Here is a 27,763-nt window from a genome sequence, read left to right on the forward strand (position 1 = left end):
GATGTAGGTAACGGCGGCATATCTCAACGAGGGCCAACCTTTTGGGAAGTGGATTGATTAATCATAAACTCACAACTAAGATCTCTATGTATGATGAAATTATTAATTATTAATGATGTATATTTTATTTGCACAGTTGACTATAGCATAAATAAACAAGTATTTTTTTCCCAAAAAAAATCTGAACTATATATTTAGAATAGCGTAATGTGCCCAACTGCCAAAATAATGAATTAAAAGAAGCAAACTAAGATTCCATCATAATATTTGTGATGCTCAAGGAAGAGATGAAGATAATTATAACAAATGTATGATTAATCAGGGTGGTCAAGCATGTGATATGACTAGCTAGCATGGAATAACCATACAAATCAAAATTAATGCAATCCTAGTCTTGTAAGCATCCCATCAAGAGAAAAAATTTATAGGAAAAGGAAAAGTTATATAATTACCATTAGTTTTTTTCCCCCGGAAAGATGAGAGAAATTTTTTACATCTTTTATGTAGGTCTCACACTTTATTATTATGCTACTTCAATTTAAATATGTATTCGTAATTCTTAATTTTTTTTATTCTATTCCACACAACCAACTTTATATTTAAAGATGTTTTGTTGGACAATAAACATGATAATGATTATAAAGAGGTTTATTTTTATGATAAAAAAAAAGAGATTCATTTTTATATTATTGAGGTGTCATTTGGAAATTGAGAAGAAAGAAAATATAACAAGGGAAAAATACATGTTTTAGTTGTTTTGTTTATAATGGAAAGAAAATTTAAAAAACTGAAAAATTTATGGGACCACATAAAATTTCCCCCTAACTCGAGAAGAAAGCGAAAAGAATTAATGGAAAACAAAAATACCAAAAAAGAATCAGTTTAATTTAATTCTATTTTATTTCATTAAAAAATTTAAATATAATTTAATATATATATTTTTTACTTTTTCCTCTTCATTTTTTATGCAAACTTTTTTTCTCTTTATGGAAATATTATTTTTCTCTCTCTTTTTTTCCTTCATTCCCAAACGCTTGTGTTTAGAAGAGTGAAAAACTTGAGAAATGAGATAAAGCTATAAATATTTTCTTTCGTTTTTTTAAGCCAAAGGTGGGGGGAGTAGGAGAGGATAAGGCCATAAGGAAACGACACCTTGTTTTCGTTCGAAAACTTATCATTTTAAAGCGAGAGATAAATTATCATTTTTTGATCAGTAATTTTTTTTATCAGTCGAGAAATAAATTACCTGTCCCTCTCTTATATATTTTAATAAAAATTTTATATCCTTAAACAGTATAATGTCAATTTAGTCTTTAAAATAAGTACTGCCAGTTAATTTTTTTAATATCATAAAAAATATTATTAATTTTTAGAATTGGTATAATCAATTAATGTAATACCTGGCAAGTGTTGTATATTTTGTTGATATTTTAAAAGGCTAATATTTCTATTTAATTAAACTTAGAAAATATTTTTTTCTTTTTAAATTAGTTTACTGTTTATTAAAAACAAATATTTGGTTTGATTTGGTCATTTAGACAGTATCTCATCTTATCATTTAACTTAGTTTGAGAATATCTACAATGCATAACTTCTTAAATTGGTTGCTAATCTTAATTTTATGGGTTTTATAATCTCATATAAATTTAAGTATTTTACGTAAAAAAATTCACTTTAATATTAAAAGCTAATAAAGTAAGAGTTTAACTTAATTTTATGTCCTGCACACTCATCCCTTTCAACATGATATTAAAACTCAAATGAAGTAGCAATCCATATTGGAAAAAAAAACATAAAAAATTGTTCCTTTGAAGACGGAATCATTTGGGTCATTTATCATTCTTAAAATTCATTTTATTCATTTATCTTTTAAATTTGAGTTAATTTGATATTTTTGAAACAATGATCGTTGTTTTTATTTTGAGACATGATTTTGATTTTCTTTTTTACTTATTTAATTTGTGAAACTTGACCAATTAAATTTACCTATATAAAAACTATGAAATTCACTAATGTTTAAACTAAAAATTATTATAAGCACAGTAAAAATCACATAAAAAATGAGTCTCAAGAACACTTGAAAGAAAATTATATATTGAATTTTTAAATTTTTTGATTGCTCATTAAACTCATCTTTCACATAATTTTTACTATATTTTTGGTTCAAACATTTGTTGAGTTTTATTATTTTCACACAAGTGAATCTAATGAGATGAATTTTATGTCTTGAATTAGTAAAAAAAATAAATTCCAAATCATGTTTCTAAATATTAAAAAATCACAATTTTAGAAGGATCAAATTGATTCAAATTTAAAAGATATGGACCAAAAAAGAATCTTTTTTGAAAGATAAAGATAATATTTTTTTGAAAGAAATGACAAAGATCATCTTAAAAATAAGATAAAAAAAACCAAAAGTATAATTAATCTAAACTAAATAGATAAAGTGAAGGTTAATAGGGATTATGCGACTTCATTAAAATCCATTAAGATCTAATAGTGAGAATTTGGATTGTTTTCATTGTATATTTAAGGCTATTGTGAAATGACAAAAATGGACATATTAAAATTCATATTGAGTCATAAATGTTTTCAATATAGAATGAGTGTGGATTAAACTAATTATGTATAAAAAAAAAAGAATTGTATCGTCCGAAAAAATCAAATGAATCAGATGGAATCCTTTTATGTTTACATACACTTTTCGTTTGTTTTTATTTGTCCAATACGAGACTTTATAATTATTTGATAAAATTCAATTGTAAGATATGAGATTTGAATTTCAAATTGGAAGTGTGGGATTCTAAGGGGGGGGGGGGGGTTATAAGGCTTTGAACTCCCTACATTATAATGAGGTATGGGGTTTCTATATGTGGTTTATAAACCAATTTTTTTTTCATTATCATGTTAATTTTTTTTTTTGCCCAAACTCAATATGAAATGAGTATGGACTAAACTAAATCTATATAAAAAATTAGAAGTGTATTATCTAAAAAAATCAAATGAATAGGATTTAATCCATCTATATTTATATATACTTTGATTTGTCTTTATTTGTTTAACACGAGACTTTACAATTATTTGATAGTATTTAATTGTAAGTTATGAAACTTGAGTTCCATTAGAAGTATGAAATTTTAATGTGAGATTTATAAAATCTTCAACTCTCCCACTACAATAATTAGTTTTTTGGTGTGATTCTCCCAATTTTCTTGAAGCTTCATTGGACATGGACAAAACTCAAGAAAATTTATCTATGCATACAAAGGAAAGGTATTTTGTTCATTTCATGCGTCTGAAAACTAACTAGACAGGTAAATAGGGTCCCTTATTTTTACTTAGTACCAGTTTTCTATAAAATTGAGGCAATTTTAAAATCTTACCAACCATACAATGTTGTCTTAGATCTATGCATGCTTTTATGATGAAGTATGGAGTTTCTATATGTGGTTTATAAAATAATATTTTTTTCACTATCATGTTAAAATTTTTCCAGACTCAATATGAAATGAGTATGGACTAAATTAAATTTGTATAAAAAGTTAGAAGTGTATTATTTAAAAAAACAAATGAATAGGACTTAATTTCTCTATATTTATATACACTTTAATTTGTCTTTATTTGTTTAACATGATAAGATTCAATTGTAAGGTACGGAACTTGAATTTTACATTAGAAGTATGAAATTTAAATATGAGATTTATAAAATCTTGAACTCTTCGACTACATTAGTTATTTTTTGTGGTGTGATTCTCCCAATATTCTTGGAGCTTCATGGGACATTGGCAAAACTTGGGAAAATTTATCTATGCATACAAAGTAAAGGTATTTTGTCCATTTCATGCTTCTGAAAACTAACAACATATTTACTATTAGAATATCGTGCTAATGACGTGAAAGACATATTCGATTCTTGTATTGATCATTAATTTTAAATTAACTCATGAAATATTTTAGAATTTTTTTTAAAAAAAAAACATTTGGGCCACTTATGGATTGAACAATCTGTAATTTACGGATCGCCCAATCCATATCAGTTTACGGCACGGCAAAATGGGAATTGTGCAAATTATGCTGGGTGTACCAGCAATTTGCATGGTGTGTGTAACAACGCCTTGAAAGAAGAGAGCAAGAAAAAAACAATTAATAAGGACCAAAGAAGAAGAACAAGCAAATATTGCTTTATTAAGCATTGCTAGAAAGAAATATCTTATGGAGATGTCTTTTTGAACACCATATGACCAGAATCATCCACATCAAACAGGCGTCCAACAAATTCATTCCAATTTTGTGCTCGTTTTTTGTGAGACAAGGAGGAACCTAGGACACTTGATCTTCCAGAATCCTCCCCAACATCAATTTGATTAAATGTTCCATATAATGAAGGTGAATATGCTTGTGGAATATCCAAAGCAACTGCCCTCTTAAGGGCTGCATGGTACTCTTCACTGTGTTCTCGGGCTATAGATTCATGCCTCTCCATCTTCTGCTCTTCTGGGATCTCCATATGCTGCTCATCTTTATCTCGCATTAACTGATGCAACAAATATAATGAATGGTTTAAATGATGGACGTTACCGTGTAAACGTAGATACATGAGTATGCACAGGAATACACAGAAAATACCATACATCAAATAACAACAACAAAAGGTTTGGTTGGGATTAATTCTAGGAATATCATCACTTATTCTTCAAAAATGCTCTTACAGAACTTACAAAAATAAACGATTATTTCTCAAGAATAAGATGAACTAAACATGCACATAGTGTATAAAGAATTCAACTTACAAAAACAAGTAGGATTGGGATCACTTTTTAAACAAAAGTCCCACAGCTATCATGAATCATTGAATACAAGCCAGGGTTTGGAATAGCATTAAAGCACAAGTTGCAGAGAACTGTATACTTTATATATACTGTTATAGTAGACAGCCCTGCTATTACTGAATTTTTTTTATTGCTTACATCGAGAGCCCGTCGGGATTCTCTCTCTATCCAAATGATGGCATGGTCAGAAGTTGCATTGCAAGAAAGAACTAAATGCTCAAACCTCCCATCAACAGGTACTGCTGTCCTAACGACAGGTGGAAGTCTTCCTATCCTGCAACCAGAAGAGACTATAATCCAAATTATTGCTACATACAGATAATATTCTGCTCATCTAATTTGATAACTTCATAATTTAAGCATACATTAATCTGGATGAACGGAACTCTTTTTCAACATAAATGCATGCATAAAACCATAAGTTATATTAGGAAGACTTAAAAGTAATCTAAATAATTGATATTCCAGAAACGTGTGACTGTGTGAGATACTAGTGTCAAGGGGTACACATTTGCACATAGAATAACTGTATTGACTATTGACAGGGCATTTACAACATTCTGTTGAAAAATTCTCAACCCAAATTCTAACTAGGTAACTGTTGTTGTCTTCTATATATGTGTATGCGTGTGTGTAACCTTCATACACAGAAGTTGCAAGATTTTGTAATTATGAGTAGCAGAAAAACTTGCAAGCATTTACTGAAAAACAACAAAAGAAGTTAATTTTGTTGAATGTTGTAAATACCTTGTAAATATACACTTATATTATGTCTAATTCTCTAGGAATGAGAAAAAATCCCAGGGAAAGTATGGCCAAAGATGGTTTAATCCATAAAGGCCTGCTCCCCAATCAGAGGGAAAACATGGGCATGTGTTACTATCCATCCAATGCACTGCTTCTTCACATATGAGCTGGCATTGGGATGTCCTTACAAACTACTTGGGCTTGGCACTTATTGGTAGTAGAAATCATAATATTTTAATACCAACTTGCACAAAAATCACAGAGTTATAGGTGACCAAAATAAAAATAAGGTAAATTTGCCTGCAGCTGTGTAAAACTTCCAGGGAGAACCACATGCATGTGGAATGTCTACTGAATGCCTCTTGACCACATTCATTATCGTCCTCCACAATTAGCTAACTCAATGGAACTATAAATCAGCTCCCATTGACCACATTCATTATCGTCCTCCACTATTAGCTAACTCACTACTATGTTGGACCATTTCAAAATATGTGATATATTTTTGTTAAAATGCATGATTTTGCTTTACATAGTTACTACAATAAGGACAGTGAAAAGTCTTCCTTTAATTAGAGGAAGTTCAATAAGATGTCATAGCTAAGACCTATGAGATCAACAAATGTTCAGACAAATTTTATTGAGAGTATCATACTTTACCTAAATGGCTTTCGCTCCACAATGTGATAGAGTCGGCCAGGTGCATACAGACGCCTTGGATCTCTAAGCTTCTTCTCCTCCAGTGTGCAAGTATCCTTTAAGCACATTATACACAATAAGCAGGGCCAACTGCCAAGAAAGGATAGCATCCACTGTAGATCATTATAATGCCAAAAGCAGAATTGCACTAATTCAATGCATTTGCATGAGATTGAAAAATTATATTGCTGTGGTCAGTGTTATGAATTTATTATATCATGCTTCACTCAACAGGTCCCAAAAGCTCTGAAGAAATACATTACAGGAGCAGAGAATTCACCGAGAAAATAAATATCATAACTGGTTGGTATCAGACAAAAACGCAGGTAGTTAATACTTACTAGTAGAGGTTGAGACATGTTAAGGACTAACTTCCAAAGAGCTTAAAGCATCTAGATCTAAGCCCCAGAATGGCTTCTATCTCTAACATGCTCCCTTATACACACAAGCCTTTCAGCTTGAAGCACAGACAGAGCATAGGCCAATTATATCTTCTGCAGAAATTCCATTTAATTATGCATTATTGGCTTTGATACCACCTCAACTTTTCCCAAGAGTTTAAGCTTTTAGGTGTAGGTCTAGGAAAGGTTTCATATCTCTTACAAAAGGCATTGCTCTAACTTATACTATAGAAAGATTTTTCCTCTATCAAACTTTTAAATAATGGAAACCCAAAGGTGTAGTAGAGATCAATTGTTCAATTTTCTGATTTGAATTAATAGTTTTAACTTTTAATTATTCCACAACAATGCAAGCACATTTGAATTCTTCACTTTGTTAGCCCTACTGGATTCATAAAATTATGTCTTAAACATCAGGACAATCTAAATACCCCGAGTGGAAGAGAGAGGAGGAAAATAGGCAGATTTTGTTACCATAAAAGTGATTTGAAGACATCTTCTAGAGCAGCGGTTGTCCGTGGTAAGAAATCATCCTGGTTTGTCAGAGTAAAGTATAGAAAATTAGTGCACAAAAATAATAAATTGATAAATAATAATAATAATAGTAATAGAATAAATATCCCAGGTGTAAGAATAATTCTTATATTAATTCCCAAGAGCACACATTCATCTTATTGTTGAAATTTCTCAAAGTATTCCCTTCATAAAAAATTCATCACATTCTAATATTTTCTCAATGCATGTCAATTTTCTTTTCTTTTGTCACAAACAAATTCTGCATAACACATTGTAGCAGTCTTGATTCTCAAACTTTTCAGTAGTGTAAGTTATTAGTGCTTTGATCATTCAGAATCAGCATATCAAATTGACAGTGTATATTCATCCTAACAATTAATACAAGTTCATCAAGTGTCCAGGATCTAGTTACATAAATATATCTTCCAAATGTGAAACAAATTCTAAACACCAATTCAAGACAAGACATTTGCTAGACACACAAATGTAGATGTAATATAAAATCCATTAACACTTAAAACCAGCAATTCAAGCAGACCATGATGTTCTTACATCAACAAGAGAAGCATTTATGCTTCAACTACTATTAGAGTTGTCAAATCACCTTTTTTTTTTCCTAGTGGATCCACCCTTTTATATTATGTACAAATAAGAATCCATATGTTTCAGAACCTAAATGAAGACATAGATCCATAACAAATAAGATTTTGTGCATATCTTGATTAACTTTGACAAACAATCTTGTCCTTTTAAACATGACTATGATAACTAAATAAGTCAAGTTGAAGTATAATACTAAGTTCATAGCAAAAGGAGATTATCCAACCTGTAGTACAACAGAATTGATCACATCTGCATATCTTACAGCCAAGTTGAGAGATGTGCACCGAGGAGAGGCTATTGCAAAGCACCTTATCTTGTTTCTAGATATCCCCAATTTGTCTCGATTATGAACTGCTAGCATTGTCAACAATGCCACCACCCCAGCCCCTAGAGAATGCCCAGTAAATATTAGCATATAAGATGGATTTTCAGCGACTAGTTCCCTGAGAATCTCATATTCAGCATCAAAAACCCACCCTGCTGCCTTCAACAACCCGTTATGAACATAACCACCATGAAATTCCGCCTGTCCCAGCTTGTTATCGAGCAAAACTATATAATCACTTTCCTTCCCCAAATTGAGTCCACTAACAGCCAGTATGATTTCAGCATGATCATGATCAAGGTATATCATGTACGGAGTAACACGACCTTGGTTATTGTCATAGTCCTTACGCAAGATAACCCAATCCGGATTAATGCCATAACCTCCTTGAGGAGCCCATTGAGGGTTACGAATATCGTCTTCATAGACAGCTAAGATCAGCCGACAGATCCGAGGCACAGGCTCAAATTCTTGTGCCGTAGCCAGGCCCCAATTTTCACTCTCATAGCCTGCAGTGTACAAACACTTCTTCCAAACCCAACGAGCGCAAGCCAGACAATAAACACACTCAAGGATAGGAAGCCCACAGATAGCTGACATCAATGCCTATGTTTTATTCATGCTCACAAATCTTACATAGCAAAATAATAATAGTTCACATAAATGACATCAATGCATATGTTTTAAGCATATTCACAAATCTTATATAGCAAAATATCAGTTCATATAAATAAATAACGTTTAAAACAAACAAAAAACTATAACCTGTGTCACTAGGGTTTGGTCAGGCAATAATCAATAGAAACAACTCTAAGTATCATTCTTAAATTGATAATCAAAGCTTAAGAGATACTATTACTATGCTTCCATAAATGAACAAAGATGGAACTTGGAACATATATAAAAATCTAAGCTGAATTGGAGACACATATAATAAATAAGCTAAAAATGAAAACTTTAAGTTGAATTAGGGGCCCTGAACTATTTTCAAGTGTACCCAGTTAGTGAGAGCTTGGAAAATCCAACTGATTCAGTTTACACAACAAAGGGTAAAGCGAAACTTTGTTTCCAAAAGGGAAATAGAGCATTCGATGAATTTGGTTGTGGTGGGAATTGTAGGAGAATAGAGAAAGGGAAGAAAGAAAAAAAGAGCGAATGGAAAAGAGAATGGATTTAGGTGAGAGTGAGACAAAGCATACTTGCTAGTCAGTCAAAACGTGGATGGGGTGTTAGGCTTTGAGAATCTACTCACTGGAATCATTTTATTCCTCGAATAAATAAATAATCAAAATTTCCTCCTAAAAATATTACTCTAAATTCGAAGTAAATTAATGAATTGGAGCTTAAAGGCTATGAATTTTTTTTAAATTTTTTTACACGATCAACTAATAAAAAATATGATTAATATGATTGTGATTGAATTAAATAATAATGTAAAACAATTTTATACTTTGAGTGTTATTTAGCTTATTTTTTCCTAAATTATATAAATAATCTCTTAATAGAAATCAAATTGAATAATTAGAAATTATATTAATTAATGAGTTTAATAGTTATACATTGTTAATTAATTAAAAATAACTTTTAATATAATTTTTAAAATAATTATTATAATAATAAACAAATTTACTATATATACGATGAATTCAACATTGTGATTGAGTCACAATGAAAAAATTTAGGAAAAAATTGATGTCAATACATAGATTTTTTGTTTTTAAAATAATTCTTAAATATTAATAAAATATAGTAACATTAAGAACTAAATAAAAATTATTTAATATGCAAGATGTAACTTTGAGTATCTGCTAGCACCCATTTTTGTGCCTTTTTCACTCTATTCTAATTTCTAGTGCTTTGTACTTTTTTGGTGCTAAATTTTTGTCCTCTACAACTAAAAATCTTTTTTTTTTATTACTCGAATATTGTCTCATTCTCATGCTCATTTTTTATACACAGAAAACCCAAACAATTAAAGTAATTAAAAATCAATATATATCCAGATATTTAAAATATTTAAAATTCTATTTACTATTCGTATTTATTGACGGAAAAAGAATAAACTATTCCAGACATTATTCTCTCTTTTAAGTAAGCTTTACAATTCCTTTTGTACTGCATAAAAATAGTTTTTAAAATAATAAAGTTATATAAGTAATGAGTTAATTCATATGACTCATACGGATCACATAATACATAAGTGTTTTTTTTTTTCAAAAATATGTATTTTAATTTATAAATATATTAAATTTGTTAATAATAAATATTTGTTATTTATAAAAAATATATGGATGTATGAGTTATATCAAAATTAATTGACACAAAATTTATTATTTAAATTTACACGCGCATTAATTATACATTAGAAATTTTAACGTTATGTATAACAACATTATTTAGTTTAAAACATAATTGGTCTATTGACTCAGTTGGTTAGAGTGTTGTGCTACTAACCTGAAAGTTACAGGTTCAGTTGTCGAAAGAACAATGTCTGACTAACTGTGATTTGTGAATTCCATAAGAGGAATCCTCATAGGTGCAACTTGCTTGATTAAATCCTTGAGTTTGTCTATGCTACATTCTGAAGGAATGTCAAATCTTATTGGATGTGTTCCAGTGAAGGAGTAACCCAAAAAAACCCAGTGTTCTATTGATGGTACATAATAATTCTATAGGGTCAACACACGAGTATTGCTCATTGCACATTTACATTTACATTGTGTAGGCATCATCATCATTTTTCAATTGTAGAGATTGAAAAAAAATATTGTTGACCTGAATCTATGAATGACTATCGATAGTAGATTTCATCCACTAATTGATAGTTGGATAGTTGGTTAGCTGAAGGGTGTTGTGTATTCTACTCTTGAGTGTCTCAAAAGAACAATCATTAGGAACTCACATTGGTGTTGGAGTGAGACTTTGAAAATAAACTTCAATTTGGTTGTGACTGATTGATCCATTTGGAAAAAATGAAGGCTAATCTCGAGTTAGCAATGTTCTGACTTCTTGTTTCTCCCAAGAATGACATAGTATTAAGATTGAATTTTGTTTTGTAAAGGTATGTTGTGTGAAATTGTGCGGTTGTATCGAGAGTGTTTGGTGTTATTTATAGTTGTATGAGCATTTTGCCCCATTGATGTGTATTGGAATCTTATAAGGTTAGAATTGTGTTCCTGCTAAAGGCTTCTCTGGAATCCAATGTCGATTTTTCCCTGGTAACTGATGAAGCAGACATCCATTATAATTTTCAGAGTGAAAAAAAAAGATTATGAGTTATCCATTTCATGTCAGTTTTGCTGGTGAGACATTTAATTTTTTAGAGACGTGTGCAGATTGCAGAGTGTTGTCAATTTGGACTGTGATTTTTCCCTAGTAACTGATGCAGCAGCCGTCCATTATGATCTTTAGAGTGAAAAAAAGAGATTATGAGTTATTCATTTTGTGTCATTTTTGCTGGTGAAACATTTAATTTTTTAAACAATTTATTGTAAATTACAAAGTGTTGTGAATTTCGGCAGTTATGTTACCATGCCACATACTGCAGTAGAAGTGGATAAACTGGAAATTGTTAACTTAAATTTAAACAAAAAAAATATTTCATTACGTAAAATGATCACTGAACATGAATATAAGATACTACATGAAAACCTCAAAGCAGAAACAACTAAGACATGAATCATCCCTAGATTAATCCCGTTTGAATATTATTTTATGGGATGGAGACATGTTACTTCCTTCAGGCCTGAAAGAGGAGTCAATATCACTACCCTGGTTTTTAACCCAACAACTCTCGTATTCATCTGATAAGTTCTCAAGATTGGAGGTTGAGTCATGTTGATTGCTTTGTGGGTTATTATTGTCATAGATTATGACAAATAACTCCACAAATGGTAGTGATGAATTGTTATAAAAAATGTTGAACATTTGTCAAACATCAACATCATCTCGCAGAATAAAAGATGTGTACATATAACATTGTCCTGACTCAAATATGGGACACCGAAAGTGGAAATGTTGGATATGTTTTTGTGGTTCAATGTTTAGTTTTTGGTGAACAAGTTCAAACAATTGTGTAAAGGTTATGACCTTGTTGATCATGAAAGTTTTTGTGTTGTTACTAACAAAGGTGGTGCCCTCATTAGTGTTGTAGATTTGACCGTTGTAGTAAACACAAATATATGCAGTTGGGTGACACATTGTGGTAGGGATTGAGATATATTTGAAAGTGCTATGAATGTCTTTAGTTGTAGTGGTATTTATAGAATTTTCTTATAGTTTGGTGAGTCACTAGTTAACTGTGCATTTAGATGAATGGGTAAATGAACACTTAAGCATTATTGCAAGGGTCCAAATCATATATATATATATATATATATATATATATATATATATATATATATATATATATATATATTTTTTTTTTTTTTTATTTTGTGCTCCTATTTTGAGGTGTTTGTCCATGAAATTGGTGCACGATATATATATTTTTTTGGATTCTTTGACATTCAAAATATGGAAAAAATATTTGACAAATATCACTAATGTGTTGGACATAATTTTAAAAAAATGTAGAACATGGACACTTAAGCATTGTTGCAAGAGTCCAAATCATAGTTTTTTCGATTTTGTGATCCTATTTTGAGGTGGTAGTCCATGGAACTGGTGCACGATATATATTTTTTGGATTCTTTGATGTTCAAAATATGGAAAAAATGTGTCACGGATATCATTAATGTGTTGGACATAATTTTAAAAAAATACAGAACATAGACACTTAAGCATAGTTGCAAGGGTTCAAATAATTATTTTTCGATTTTGTGCTCCTATTTTGAGGTGGTTGTCCATGGAAATGATGCACATTATATTTTTTTGGATTCTTTGATGTTCAAAATATGGAAAAAAAATGTGTCATAGATATTATTAATGTGTTGGACATAATTTAAAAGACATGCAAAACATAGACACTTAAGCATAGTTGCAAGGGTCCAAATCATAGTTTGTGCTCCTATTTTGAGGTAGTTGTCCATGGAACCGGTGCACGATATATATATTTTTTTGGATTCTTTGTCGTTCAAACTATGGAAAAAATGTGTCACGGATATCATTAATGTGTTGGATATAATTTTTAAAAAAATGCAGAACATGGACACTTAAGCATAGTTGCAAGGGTCCAAATCATTGTTTTTTCGATTTTGTGCTCCTATTTTGAGGTGGTTTTCCATGGAAATGACGCACGTTATTATTTTTTTTTATTCTTTGACGTTCAAAATATGGAAAAAATGTATCACGAATATCATTAATGTGTTGGACATAATTTAAAAGAAATGTAGAACATGGACACTTAAGCATAGTTGTAAAGGTCCAAATCATAATTTTTTCGATTTTGTAATCTTATTTTGAGGTGGTTGTCCATGGAACTGGTGCACGATATTTTTTTTTATTCTTTGACATTCAAACTATGGAAAAAATATGTCACGGATATCATTAATGTGTTGGACATAATTTAACAAAATGCATAACTTGGGCACTTAAGCATAGTTGTAAGGATCCAAATCATAGTTTTTTCGATTTTGTGCTCCTATTTTGAGGTGGTTGTTCATGGAAATGGTGCACGTTATATTTTTTTTGGATTATTTAACATTAAAAAATTATATAAGATGACCACTTAAACATTGTTTTAAGGGTGAGAAACATACTTTTTTTTTACTTTTAATTTGAGGTCATTCTTGATGAAATCGTTATAGGGGAACTTAAACATAGTTGATCCCATTATCAAAATATTTTATACTTCAATGACCAAGACACTGCCAAACATAATCACCACAATATAGTCATCAATTACAGATAATGATATTACGCCTATAATTACTGCACTTTGGTATCGTTGTATGTATATGAATTCAATGGTCAAGTTCAATATAGGGCAATTCAAATTATTAACAAAGAAGGTGTTTAGTGCATGTTTCATACATTTGTGAATATGAAAAGTGTAATATGTATGAAACTTAAAGTTGATGTTCATAATTTATTATCACCTGCTCAAGTTAATGACCTAAGTTGGACCGAGATAAAGCAGAAGTTGGACAATTCACTGAAATTAGAATGAATAATTTAACATATTTTGTTGTTGTATTGCGTTTAAGTTTTTCTCAATCTTTATTATATAGTTGTAGTTGTTGCATGCTTTGAAGTTGTTATTTTCAATTTACTTTAATAATAATAGCCTACACATGCATGATTTCAGAGATGTAAAACAATGTCGTATCCAACCCTCACATGCACCGACAACCCCATTAATGTATGGTGTTGCACACTATTCACTTACATGTGTACGTTTATCCCATTAACGTGATTCTCAACAATCCACGTGGGCTCGACGCGCGATGCGGAACACTGCGGTCAACACTCATGATGCAACGGACAGCCTGTCATGTACATTAATGTGTGGTGTTGTACATTGTTCACTCACATGTGTATGTTTACCCCATTAACGTGGTGCTCAACAATTTGCATGGGCTCAGCGCACGATGCGGAATACTGCGGTCAACACTCATGATGCAACGGACAGTTTGTCATGTACAGTAATGTGTGATGTTGCACACTATTCACTCACATGTGTATGTTTACTCCATTAACGTGGTGCTCAACAATCCGCGTGGGCTCGACGCGCGATGCGTAACACTATGGTCAACACTCATGATGCAACATACAGTCTATTATGTACATTAATGCATGGTGTTGCACACTGTTCACTCACATGCGTACACTTGCCCATTAACATGGTGCTCAACCATCCGCGTGGACTCGACGTACGATGCAGAACACTGCGGTCAACACTCAAGATACAAAAAACAGACTGTCATGTTTGGAAATTTCTGCAACTGCACAATATTCACTCACTTGCACTGAATATCCTACCTAACTTTGCCACCTAACCTTCTTAACTAACTTTTCCACCTAACCTTCCCATCAAACTCTCCTACCTAACTTTGTCACCTAACTCTCGTACTAAACTTTCTCATCCTATATATAATCTCACCATTGGACAACATATCACACACCATAACATTCTCACAAAACAAACCTCTATTTGTAACTCTCATAGTCTTTCCACTCATATCCCAGAAGCACCACCCATGGCTCCACCTAAAGAAATTGCGACTGTCATTTACCACAATGGTCACATTACAGACGACTCAGTTCAGGGATCAGTGTACACATGTGCGAACCCAATATTTATTTACGTGAGTCGTTCTATTATGTTAACACAATTGATTCAGAAAATTAACAACTATCTCCTTACTTGAGCAATTGAAAAAGTTGTTCAATTGTTATATTATGTCCCTATTTCATTTCATCAAGGTCAAACACATTCTATTTCAGCACAATTACTCGATAATGACGATATTAGAGGCGCGGTGGAAACAATTCTCCATAATCCACAATTGATTTCTACTGAATTCTATGTTGTTATTGACCTTATTCTTCAACCATAGCCATCGTCTCCACAATCGTCATGTCCACAATTACAACTACCCCCTCCACAACAATTACCGTACAACAACCTGGACCTCAATGATCCAGTGTCTTCATACAACAACCTTGAAATAAAAGATGCATTAGACATTTATACTTCATACACACAACTATTATCCAAAAATGATTTTTTTATGCCCAACAAACCTCCTTTGACCAACAAAACCATCATTCATCCCAATTTATGTCACCCTCGCAGCAACCACAAACACAAACATCAAATCGAAATGAACATCTCATCGCTAACGAAGATCCCATTATACTATTTCATGAGGAAAACAATGATTTTAATGAGGATCAACAGTGTAACAAAAGACGGGGAGACTCAATAGTTTTTCCAAATAGAGATGTCGCTATATTGAAGAGACATTTAGCTCAGTTGGAAACATATCTTGGCAGCATTAAATATATGACAAGGTTACCTGATATTGTAATAATCGTCGATCAACAAGAAGAATATAAGGCTCTTCGAGAATGTATAACTTTTGAAATTCCAACAATTTTTTTAATCGATACAAATTGTGACCCGGACCTCGCCGATATTTCAATTCCAACTAATGATGATGCTATAGCCTCAATTCGATTAATTCTTAACAAATTAGTATTTGCAATTTGTGAGAGTCATTCTAGCTATATACGAAATTCTTGATTAATAATAAAATAAAAAAATTATTGGGTTTAGTTGGAGGGGTTCATTCTTTATCACATCAATGACCAAAGCGATGACCAAAGCGATGACGAGGGCGTTGGTGGACCAACCATCACCTCCGTTGCAATATCACCAACCTAGGTGTCAAGTGGACATGAACCTTGACCACCTGTCACACTACATTAATTGTCACCATTTCATTCATCAACAAGATAATCTACAACCACCAACCGTGCACACGAGGTTGTCATGACCTTCGATGAAAAAACACAATGTATTCGAGTAGTCAAAGAATACAACATCAAAATTCATTTTGATTGAAGAATAATATATTCCGACTAGAGAAGGCTAAACTTTATGTGTGAATAAATTTGATAGACACAACCACACATTTATTGTAACATAGACTCAATCCCCACTTCAAATACCCAAACCACTTGGAATGTTTAGGGTTATGTTACAATCCTAAAAGTGTGATTGTGGTGAATATGTTAATGTCCCATGAACTATGTGTCGTAGCTATTCACTTTAGAACATATTTTACACGTCTACAACAACTCATTTGGTCTACTGTCACACGGATTAATGTGCAAGAATATGAAGGAGATCAGTGGGGTCCTAATCCAAGGAGAAGGAGGACTGCAAAAGGTCGTTCGGTTTCAACTCGCATTCCTACTGAGATGGACGAAGAAAAAAATGAACGAGAAAGTAGAAAAAACATAGAATTTTCCGGCAACAGGACCATAACAGAAACAATTGTCCCAACATGTCTTCATCTTGAGTTTTTTCCTTAGACAAATTTAATTGTTTAAGTATTTTATTTATAATGTAATATAATGTTCTTCTATAAATAAATTGTTATACAAAAATTATTATCATTTTTAAAAAAAATCTAATCACACAAACAAACAAATTATATTTAGTAAAATAATAATATTAATAGTTTTAATTTTTTTTATCAAAGCAAAAATATTATTAGACAAAATTCAGATTTTTTTATAAAAAATATAAAATGTTAACTTAAAAAAAGTCTTGTATAAATTATATAATATAAGAAAAATAATTATATTTAATAATATCATTTTCTTATTAAAAAAATATTTATATAATATAATATTTATATTATTTTAATAATTTAAATTAAAATAAAAATTAATTAAAAAAAGCACCGTACAGAAGTTGGGGTGACTAGTCCCGACTACTCAAAGGGGTGTAATTTGGGTATTATTACGCAAATAGGTGTAGTTTGAACAAAAATTGAAAAGAGAGTGTGTATTAGGAGTAAAAAAAATTGAAACCATGTGATTTTGTCCTAAGTACAAAACCCCATAAGACAAAAAAATATACTCATTTTTTCACCTATATTTTGTCTTTCTTGTTTCTCTCCCCACCATCGTCGCTACTACTGCAGTAGTATTTATCACACCCATTACTATTGTTGTTGCTATCACTATCATTAATGTTTTTTGCCATCCACCACTATCATCACCATTATTGTCATCCATCACCATTGACATTACATCGTTGTCGCCTCTATCATTATTGTCGTTGTCGCTTCTACTATCATCCCATCACCATTTTCTGTTGCCATGCTAGTCACCACATACTAGCTAGCATCATCACCATCATCGTTGTATTAAGATAATTAGTATGAATTAAGATAATACCAAAAAGGGTATTACAATAAATTATTTTGCTTGTGTTTTCTATTGTTTGTCAAACAATGTATAGAATACAAAGTTATTTTGTAACTTAAGTATTTGTCCTATGTTATTTTTATTTATCCATACTTTGTGTTTATCAAACACACCCTTAAATATTCATGGCTACTTCTCTATCTTTTTATTTTCTTTGTTTTGTGCTTACTAACTCCATGAATTTTAATGCTCTTTTGGGTAGGTTACTTCTCAACATTTCACTCGATCACACCTACCTCAAGCCATGGTGGCAATCACTTATCAGATCACTTCTTAAAGGTGGATTCCTAATTCTCGCATCATGTGATTAATTTTATGCAAAACATTTAGCACGCTATTCTATTTGAGGGATTAAACCAGATTTCACTGGCAATGGAAACGATCTTTCAATTTCTCCTTTTTGATTCACAAAATTTTATTCACTTTATAGATAAGAATCAAAGAAAGTGTTTCTCTTATTGACTTTAACACGAATAGTTACATTAGGTGCCGAGGCATTGCCTCACAAACCTATTTATAATAATCAGAGTTAGTGACGATTACAATTAACTTACAACTAGACAAAACTAACATATTACATTATACACTCTTATAAGTTATAAATGAGGTTATGTAAATAGTATTAAAAAAATAAGTCATGTGAAATCTCAACAAATCACGATAAAAGTTAATATAATTTACTCTTATTCTAAATACTCTATGTAAAACCTAAAAAATAACTTTCATCCACTCGAAAAAGAAAAACTTGAAGTAAGGACCAAACATCTAAGGTGTGCCTACTCAAAGAATTATCCCTCAGTTTCAAATTAATTATTGTCCTAAGTTATTTTACATTAATAAAAAAATAATTAAATAAAAAAGAATAATTATTTTACAGAATTAATTTTATAACATCATTAATTTATTTATAATTTTTGTTATGCATCATTAATATTATAAGAAATATAAATGAAAAAATAATTAAAGTTATATTGAAAAGATAAAGTAACAATTATTTTAAAACATTTTTTTCTCAATAAGAGAATTATAATGAAACAGAAATAATAATATAATTTTTTTTCCAATGCTGATTAAATACTAATATCCAATTATAATCTTTTTTATTGTTACTTTTTTGACTAACTATATATAGCCCATGCTAATGAAATGGCCCATATTAGTAAAGATGGAAAATGTGATTGAAAAAATGGTCATGCTAATCAAATGGTCTCCCAACATATGATTAAAAAAAATAATCATGGTGACATGAGAGATGCGAAAAGATAACGATCTCACGCACAAAAGCAGATTATACGCCGAGTTTCTGCACTTATGATATTTATTTAGAATGTGATAAATATTAGTCCATTATTATACTAAAGCGGATTATGATTGTTTTCATATAAAAAAATAAAAAATAATTTCTTATATAAATATTAGTCCATTATACTTTATTTAAATAACTAAAATTAAAAATAAATGTATAGATATTTTAAGTGATAATTAACATTTAATCTTGACCTTTATGTATATTCATATGATTCAAATTAAGTAAAAGAGAAATACACTATATACGAATATGATAATGATAAAGAGGACTAGCATTTATAATAGCAGCATTAATTAAATAGTCTTTAAAGTAATAAACCTGTACAAGTAGTTCTTAAAGCATTTAATATACGTCAATTTATCCTAATGGTATTTTGCGGAATGTTTTAATACTTGAACGACTATTTGACATGATTTCTAATACTTAAAAAAAATACTTATAATATTTTAGAAACATAATTGATGGTTTATTCAATTCAATATATGAGTATTATTTCTCACAATAATCATGAATTATCACTTGAAATGCCCAATTGAAACAAATTCATGACAATCTAAGGGATTAGTAAGACAAAATCTAGTATACAACACAACCTCCCACTAGAGGTGTGACGTTGTAATAGTATTTTGTGAGTTGAGTTGGGACATTAAACTCTTCCTAAATTTTGGTAATAATCAGAAAAAAGAAATATCATAATAAAAAGGAAATTTTTGTGCAGCACGTGGATAAATCAATTGTTGGCTAGAATTTGGATATTGTTGGAAAAGAAAAAAGGACAAAAAACCTACGCTTGCTGCTTGGTTGAGGGCAGATCTGGTGTGGGCCACCACAATGTTAAGTCATGCAACTACCGACCACCTTTATCCCCGTCGACGCCGAATCTTCAACACCCGGTTCGCACACTACACAATCGGTGCATCGCTATTGGTCGAAGCCGCACGCGTCCACGCTTAACCCCACACCGCCGCACACTGGATCCCACACCGTCCTTCGCAGTATATATACCGTACGCAATGTACATCTATTGAGCGTGTCGAGCGCTAAAACCGAAGAAGAAACAGAATTGAATTGAATTGCGTTTGCGCCATTGAAAATCGGAAGTAATGGAATTGCATTGCTCCGTGAAAAAATTGGAAAACGAGAAAGGTGAGTTGAGTTCCAATGAGCGCAAAAAGAGAAATCATGAAATGACAGTGTTTGGTATCTTCTCGTTTTTTTAGAAAGCAATGAAGACATGATGATGGAGATTATTTAAGCTGAGATTTTTTTTTTGGTTGGTTTTTGGTTTGATGTTTTTGGATTTTTGTAATTTGCAGCGTTTGAGTTTCTCGGAGGCGTTCCTCTTCTGCAGAGGCTTCCGAGCTCGTCTCTGAGGAAGATAGCTCAACTTGTGGATGTCAAACACTGTGGTAATGATTTCATTCTTTTTTCGGATTCAAATGTAAATTGCTGTTGCAGTTGTGGTCACATTGTGATAATTAATAGGCATTGCGCTCCATTACTTGAAATTGAAAATGCAGTAACGTGGCTAGGCAATTGGTAGTGTTAGTGGTTGCGGAAATCCACGAAACTGCAATGCAATGTACTGATTGCAAATGTGGACAGTGATTTAAAACTGAAATTGGAATTTGTGCCATGAATTATATGTTCGGAGAGTCGTTCTTAATTTTTTCATTAAGATGTTATTCCATTCATCCTATGCTAGTGCAACTAGTTAGTGGAATTTTTACATAATGTTTAGGAATGCAATAATTAATTGGAAGTTGCACATGGATTAATATTTTTCAATTTTTGATTTTGATGGATTCTTGTGTAGAGCCAGGAGAGTATGTTGTTCGCGAGGGTGAACCTGGAGATGGCGTGTACTTCATATTGGATGGAGAGGTATGCTTATATATTCATGCCATAGACCTTAGAGAAACAAAACCAGACAGCCAGGTTTCATTGGATTGCTTGTGGATTTGTGTAGAGCAGTTTTGGTGAGACCTGCAGCCCTGCTTGTAATGAGTTTAATTTGTTACCCCCCCCAGTTTTGTCCGTTGCACTCTTAAATATGTTGTTTTCAATTTTCAATATTTCCTATGCAAATCTTCAAAAACAGATGACAAAATGAAAACAAGGTGGCAATTTTGTAATTACTAGTGAAAACAGTAAACTTAAACAGTTTTGTCATGTAAAAAATGCCCTTAACTTTTTATTAAAATAGGAAACAAAGATCAAACTCTTGATCACTTGGGTCATAGAGGCTTAGATACCATGTCACAAACTAACTATCCCAATAGCTTAAACTTATGGGTGAAACCGCATGAATGGTTTTGTATTTACCTGTAGCATTTCATTTGACAAATTTACGCTGAAAATCTAGTTTCATTGCTTGTAGGCTGAGGTTCTTGGATCTGCTAGGGCCAATGATGAAAATCGACCAGAGTTCCAATTGAAACAATATGATTACTTTGGTTATGGTAGTAAACTTCATTCTTATTTCTCAAATTGCGCTTTTGTTTTAAGTGTTTTCCTTTCATGCCATAGGCTACATACTTGTCCGGTAGTTTATGTCATCATGAGTTATTTTCTGTTATCGGAGACATGAGAATGGTGTGAACTTGCAAATTGCAGGTTTGTCAAACACAGTTCACCAGGCAGATGTTGTTGCTTTGTCTAAGGTGCCCTTTTAGTTTCTTGTTCCACTGCTTTCAAATGTCAAAACCTCAGGTTGAGTGTACAAGCAATCACCTGAGATGCACTTAAATGAAATGAATTATTCACTCTTGTAGTGACATTTATTGTTTGATGTGGCAGCTCACATGCTTAGTGCTTCCCCATGTGCACTCAACACTGCTGCAGCCAAAGTCTATCTGGAGAGCAGAAAATTCTCTCGAGACATGCTCACCTGTGGAGAATATATTGCATTTGGAGCCCCTTGAGGTTCTCTCAATATATATCATTAATTTGATTATTGATTTAAGACATTTATGGAGTGATTAACTGTGCAAGAAAATAATTGTATGTTTAACTGCCTGCATACATCGCTATACTAATTCTGTCCTTCACAAATCTTTTCACAACTTGTTTGTGCATGACTCTCGGAAAAGACATGCTAACATGCATATGGTGAAGATAAGAAATTAAAAGAAAATTGGAAAAGGAAAGATGATATAGCAATTTAAATATTTTTTAAGATAGATGTATGATTGCTATATCAGAAAAGGGTTAGTAGAACTAGATTGATGTGGTTGTCCTGGTTCTCTTTGATAGTAAAATTTTGGTATTTCCATTGACACATATGGTGTATCTTTGATGGTATGTAGTAATACCCTGGAATTCAGCCTTAAATTAAAGCATTTTTTTATTCTCTTTGGAAGGTAGATATCTTCCAAGGAGTTACCCTTCCAGATGCTCCAAGATTTGGAAAGGTGTTTGGGGGGCAGATGATTGGACAGGTATGATCATACTGCTTTATCTTCCATATTAAAGCACACTACCCATGTCAGTGGCACCTTTTATACATATATTGATTACTGAAAATTTAATGTGCAGGCACTGGCTGCAGCTTCAAAATCTGTTGACTGTCTTAAGGTTGTTCATAGTTTGCATGCCTATTTTATTCTTGCGGGGGATTTAAACAGTAAGCATGCTTAATCACTTGACTTTGCTGACAATGCTCTGAATGTGACTTCCCTTTCTACTTCTTTTTACTCTTTTTCCTGAGATGTGTGTCCTATAATACCTTTATAAACTATGACACTTGAAAGGTTCATTTTCTTTTTCTGGTATGTGGAACATTCTGCTACCATATTTGGTGACCGTTGTCATCATACCTGGCCAGCACAGATTTGCTTCCAGTCTTCTATATGTGCAGTAAGCCCCTGAATGCACACTAAAAGGTGTGGCATGGAATTTCTGACACAAAACTGGAATCCAGTTAGAAGTGGATGATATCACAAATAGACCTTGTAAAATAACTTACCCTGTTCCAGAGCATAACTAGGAAGAAATTCTTTTTTGGAGAAATGAATCTGCAATCTCTTCTTGTTGATTTTTTTCTGCATCCAATCAAATTGGTCTAATAAGAATCATCAATTCCCCTTTCTCCTTCCATAATAAAGCATCATCCCCATTATTATCCTTTCCCACCTTATGCACTTGTCAAAATCATATCTCAATATCTTAACTAACCAGTCCTGCTGATTGAGTTGTGATTCATTGTTCCAACAGATGGCGAAGACTTTTTGGTCGTAAGCACTGAATTTTGCCCAAAAGATAAGGCACCAATATTATATGGACATCACTAAAGCCAGGAGCTCCTTCATGTAATTTGATTTCAGCAAAGAATTATCTAAAAGAGCCTTGTTATAATAAGCTATGGGTCTGAACTCCTGCATTGCAATAGCTCCTATGCCCAACCCCAAAGCATCACATTCAACAATGAATGGTTTTGAGAAATTAGGTGTCACTAAACAGGTCCCATGATCTATCTTTATGGCAATGTCTCAAAGGCTCGCTGTGCATCTATGATCTAACATCCAGTGAAATTCCCCCCTTTTTTCTTAAAAAAAAATACTGACTATCTTCAAGCTCTTTATGGGTCATTACCTAAACTCCATGATTTGATGTGAGCTAGATCTTGTTATCATGAATTACATATCCCGGGGCTCTGTTGGAGAATAAGCTAGTTTTTGTGTTGTCTTTCTGTAGGTTTCTTCCAGAGACTAGATCCTATAGTTGGTCTTTTAAGATAATTAACTTTTGAGTAAAAATTGTTGTGCAAAAAAAAAAAACTTGATTAAATCATGCCATATATTCTGTATGATTGATTTTATAAAATCTGATGTGTGAATTCCATTATTATCATACTTATACCATGTTTTTTTTACTACAAATTTATTTGTGTGCTTTAGCTTATAATTAATAAACAAATTATACATAGTATGAATATTTCTTTTCCAGTGCCAATTACATATCAAATTCACCGTCTCCGTGATGGAAAGAGCTTCGCTTCAAGGAAAGTGGATGGAATTCAAAAGGGAAATGTCATATTCACTCTGATGGCTTCATTTCAAGTAATCTATATTCTTCTTGACTTAGAAAATTTTAAATTTTTAGTAATTACTTTATTTTCTGTGGTTGTGAACCTAGCCTTGTTGTGCCCCCCACCCCCCTCTATATATATTTTCTTATTTGTTCTATTTAATGGAATGTAGTCTATAACACCAAATTTTAGTACTACACTAGTATTTTAACCTGTGCAATGCATATGATAAGTTTCTTTTTGTCTATTTTTAATTTTTTTCATGACTGCAAAACATAATATGGTTAATATATCTTCATTTAGGCTGCTGTCAGCATGACTGTGACATGTTCTTTTAACATATATGCTCTTGCTCCAGTCAAGGAATTTCGTTCCGAATTTGAAATAAATTTATCATTGTTATTTTCTTAATCTACAGAAAGAAGAATCAGGGATGGTCCACCAAGAAGTAGCTATACCATCTGTCCCTGCTCCAGATAAGGCAAGATACAAGCTTATGCCTGTTATGATTTTTTGGTTTCGGTGGTTTTCTAATTATTAATATTTTTCAATTTGTTACTTATAGCTTCTGCCGATGGAAGAGCTACGGGAGAGACGTCTTACTGACCCTCGTTTACCAATGTAAGTTTTATTGCAAAGAAAAACTTGGTTGAGGCAATATTGTTCTATATGACTATATAAAGGCCACACATGAAAGTAAATTATGTTTTTTGATCTATTGGGATTTGGGTCATACAACAGGGAAACCCATATCCTTCCCATTAATCCATCCTTGCTTCAGATTTGAACCTGGAATCTCCAAGTTGGGGTGCCTGATCCTTAATCATTGAAGTGTCTGATTGGTTTTGGATATTTTGGGTTGTGGAAAAATTCTTCAAGAACAAATCTGCCTTTTGGATATTATCAAAATGACGTTTCTTTATGAATTTTTATATTATGAAAAATAAAATTGATGGAAACTTAGGGTTTGTTTGGTTTGAGAAAAAAACCATTTTTTTTATTTCTTGTTTTCAATCATAATTACAAAAATGTCATTTTATATAGGAAACACTAAAAACAACAAAATGTTTTAATTTCTTATACAAATCTTTGAACACAAGAAGCAAAGTGACAATTTTCTAATTATTTGTGAAAACAGGAAGTAAATACATAAAATGTTTTCCCAGACCAAACAAGCCCTTAAACATTTTCCCATGAAATTTGTTTTTGACTTATTTGATTAAAAAATGCAAGAAAACTGGCATATGACTTTCAGGTTTTGGTGTCAGTATTAAAAAACTAAAGAATTCTGGTTGAGTGAGCCACTGTTACATAGTTATCCACAGAATGCTCTGAGGATACTGTCATAGACGTAAATTTTTTCACAGAATATTACTATAAGCTTTTGAATACTTGTGCACTGTCAACACTAAATTTTTTACTGTGTTTTTATTTGGGGCCCTTTCATATTACATAAAAGTAAAATCTGAAGACTTCTTTTTTGGCCAAAGGGTGGTATGATCATGAACTATGCTGATAAGTCTGCATGATAATTTTCTGTAATGTAATGACAAAATTCTTTTCCTCAGAACCTATCGGAACAAAGTAGCTACATCTCAATTCATCCCATGGCCCATAGAGATACGATTATGTGAATATGAAACTGCAACAAATATGACAAAATCTCCTCCCAGGTTAGCCTGATGCTGTGTCTGTAATTTTTCACTTACTTTTTTAATCAGCATTTATGCAATGTACTGATCAGAAAGATTTGGAAGGGAGCATCGCCCTCCTTTCTCACCAAATCCTTTTTCCAAATGTAACCTTAATTCCTGCTTTCTTAAATGCTACATATTATTTGAACTTGTGTAAATACTGTTTGCAGTTTGAGATACTGGTTTAGAGCCAAGGGAAAACTTTCAGATGATCAAGCCTTGCATAGGTACATATCTTCTATTTACTTTCTCTGTGTCTGGTTCTCCAAGTGTTTTAGCAGAATAGGTAACTCAATTAGAACTTTAACTGATGTGCAAAGCCAATGCTTGCATCCATTTGAGCCCTGTGAGACTGCCTGAATCTGGTTGTCTTTGAGTAGCAATGCAATACTCTCTTTAGCATTCTTAAAAAATATGCTAGTAAAGTTTTCCAAGATTGAATAATTCAAGAAGTGGTGTTTGATTTCTTGTATTTCGTAACTTTTTCATACTTTGCAGGTGTGTGGTGGCATATGCTTCAGATCTAATATTTCTTCAAGTAAGTTTGAATCCCCACCGTGAGAAGGGTTTCAGGACACGTTCTGTTAGTCTGGACCACTCGTAAGTACCTGAATCCTACAGGTTTCTTGATAAGTTGTTTATTTGTTAACATTAGAAAATGTGGGGCATGTGCAACAAGTTTTTCAAGGTATGAATTTGCTTTCTTGCTTTTTGTTAAATACTTTTTTTTTTTTTTATTTCAGTATGTGGTTTCACCGATCCGTAAAAGCTGATGAATGGGTGCTATTTGCGGTGAGTTTCTAGTTTTGTTATTGTTTCTCATGTTTAATTTTGAGGAAATTACAGCAAAAGACATGTTCATAAAAATATTTTCAGTTTATGATCAATGAGCCAAGTCAATATTCAATAATTGTTACTCATTCATCAGTTGGGGTCCTATTTGGTTTACTACAAAAATCAATTTCATACGTGGTGACACATGTTTCAGTAAAAAAATTATGGTTGAGGTCTAGGCAAACATATTAACCATGTTTATCTGTTTAAAATTAATTTTACCAAAATCAATTCTACTAAATATAAATGAAAGAGGAACCCAATGGTTTACTGTCATTCTGTGAACTATTTGAATTTAATGGCTATGTATTAGCAGGGTAAAATTTTAGGCTTTCAACTAATCAGAAATCATTGTTGATATGACTTTTTAAAGTAATTATTGTAAAAGTCAACAAATTTAACTTATATAATGATTTATTCCATTAATTTTTTTGTTATTTTGATTGTTAATTCATTTTGCTGTACAGATCTTTACTCCTAGTGCCCATAGTGCACGTGTCTTTGTCACCGGCCAAATGTTCAATCAGAAGGGAGAGGTAAAGCATGAGCAGATTATATCAATTCATTTTGGCTCTTTCCCTATACAGCTTTGTCTTACAATGTGTCACTCTGTTAATCATGCAGCTTCTTGTATCATTGGTTCAAGAAGGACTAGCCAGGAAAATTAATCCCGGAAATTCAGCCATTAAATCTATGTTATGAACTGCTGAAAAATGCACAGATTAGCATGTATCCATTTTATAGTTTTATTTTTAAAAAATTCCATGTATCCATCACCATAACATCTTAGTATCTAAATTATATATGTAAATTTTTGTATTGCTCTAAAAATGCTTCTTTCATATATACTATACAATGAATTTGATAATGCTTTAAACAGATTATAAAAATG

General features: G+C 31.8%; 2 protein-coding genes across 6 annotated transcripts; one reads left to right on the plus strand and one right to left on the minus strand.

The window, feature by feature from the left end:
• Positions 1-4,158: 4,158 nt before the first annotated feature.
• LOC114418441 lies at positions 4,159-9,352 on the minus strand. 2 transcript variants are annotated; one of them, XM_028383777.1, is made up of 5 exons: positions 8,019-9,351; positions 7,151-7,209; positions 6,237-6,365; positions 4,968-5,103; positions 4,159-4,534 (listed from the first exon to the last, which is right to left on the minus strand). In XM_028383777.1, exons 1-5 carry the CDS (start codon positions 8,718-8,720, stop codon positions 4,211-4,213), a joined length of 1,350 nt encoding a protein of 449 aa, XP_028239578.1. In that variant the 5' UTR covers positions 8,721-9,351; the 3' UTR covers positions 4,159-4,210. The 2 variants fall into 2 exon arrangements, with proteins under 2 accessions (XP_028239578.1, XP_028239579.1); XM_028383778.1 differs by having other exon boundaries at positions 4,347-4,534; positions 4,791-5,103; positions 8,019-9,352.
• A 10,721-nt stretch (positions 9,353-20,073) lies between these two features.
• LOC114418442 (acyl-CoA thioesterase 2-like) lies at positions 20,074-27,715 on the plus strand. Of its 4 annotated transcripts, none has more exons than XM_028383781.1 (17): positions 20,076-20,460; positions 20,631-20,723; positions 21,131-21,198; positions 21,695-21,776; positions 21,931-22,026; positions 22,114-22,239; positions 22,677-22,754; positions 22,852-22,939; positions 24,262-24,374; positions 24,762-24,824; positions 24,909-24,964; positions 25,912-26,016; positions 26,208-26,264; positions 26,536-26,637; positions 26,781-26,829; positions 27,339-27,407; positions 27,496-27,715. In XM_028383781.1, the coding sequence occupies exons 4-17, from the start codon at positions 21,759-21,761 to the stop codon at positions 27,571-27,573; spliced, it is 1,098 nt and encodes a 365-aa protein (XP_028239582.1). In that variant the 5' UTR covers positions 20,076-20,460; positions 20,631-20,723; positions 21,131-21,198; positions 21,695-21,758; the 3' UTR covers positions 27,574-27,715. The 4 variants fall into 4 exon arrangements, 3 of the variants coding, with proteins under 3 accessions (XP_028239582.1, XP_028239581.1, XP_028239583.1); XM_028383780.1 differs by having other exon boundaries at positions 21,931-21,977; XR_003668037.1 differs by lacking the exon at positions 27,496-27,715 and having other exon boundaries at positions 20,074-20,460; positions 21,931-21,977; positions 26,536-26,658; positions 27,339-27,357.
• Positions 27,716-27,763: the final 48 nt, after the last annotated feature.

The sequence above is a fragment of the Glycine soja genome, chromosome 7 (genome assembly GCF_004193775.1).
Source record: "Glycine soja cultivar W05 chromosome 7, ASM419377v2, whole genome shotgun sequence".
Lineage (NCBI taxonomy): Eukaryota > Viridiplantae > Streptophyta > Magnoliopsida > Fabales > Fabaceae > Glycine > Glycine soja.

Bases quoted from the DNA above. Each gene is read 5' to 3' on its own strand.
- LOC114418442 (XM_028383780.1), top strand. From the start codon at position 20,418: ATGGAATTGCATTGCTCCGTGAAAAAATTGGAAAACGAGAAAG. The intron at 26,265-26,535 runs GTACATATCTTC...CATACTTTGCAG, and splicing joins GATGATCAAGCCTTGCATAG to GTGTGTGGTGGCATATGCTT. The intron at 27,408-27,495 runs GTAAAGCATGAG...TTAATCATGCAG, and splicing joins TGTTCAATCAGAAGGGAGAG to CTTCTTGTATCATTGGTTCA.
- LOC114418441 (XM_028383777.1), bottom strand. From the start codon at position 8,720: ATGTCAGCTATCTGTGGGCTTCCTATCCTTGAGTGTGTTTATTGTCTG. The intron at 7,210-8,018 runs GTTGGATAATCT...CTGACAAACCAG, and splicing joins TCAATTCTGTTGTACTACAG to GATGATTTCTTACCACGGAC. The intron at 6,366-7,150 runs GTAACAAAATCT...CTTTCTTGGCAG, and splicing joins GTCTTCAAATCACTTTTATG to TTGGCCCTGCTTATTGTGTA.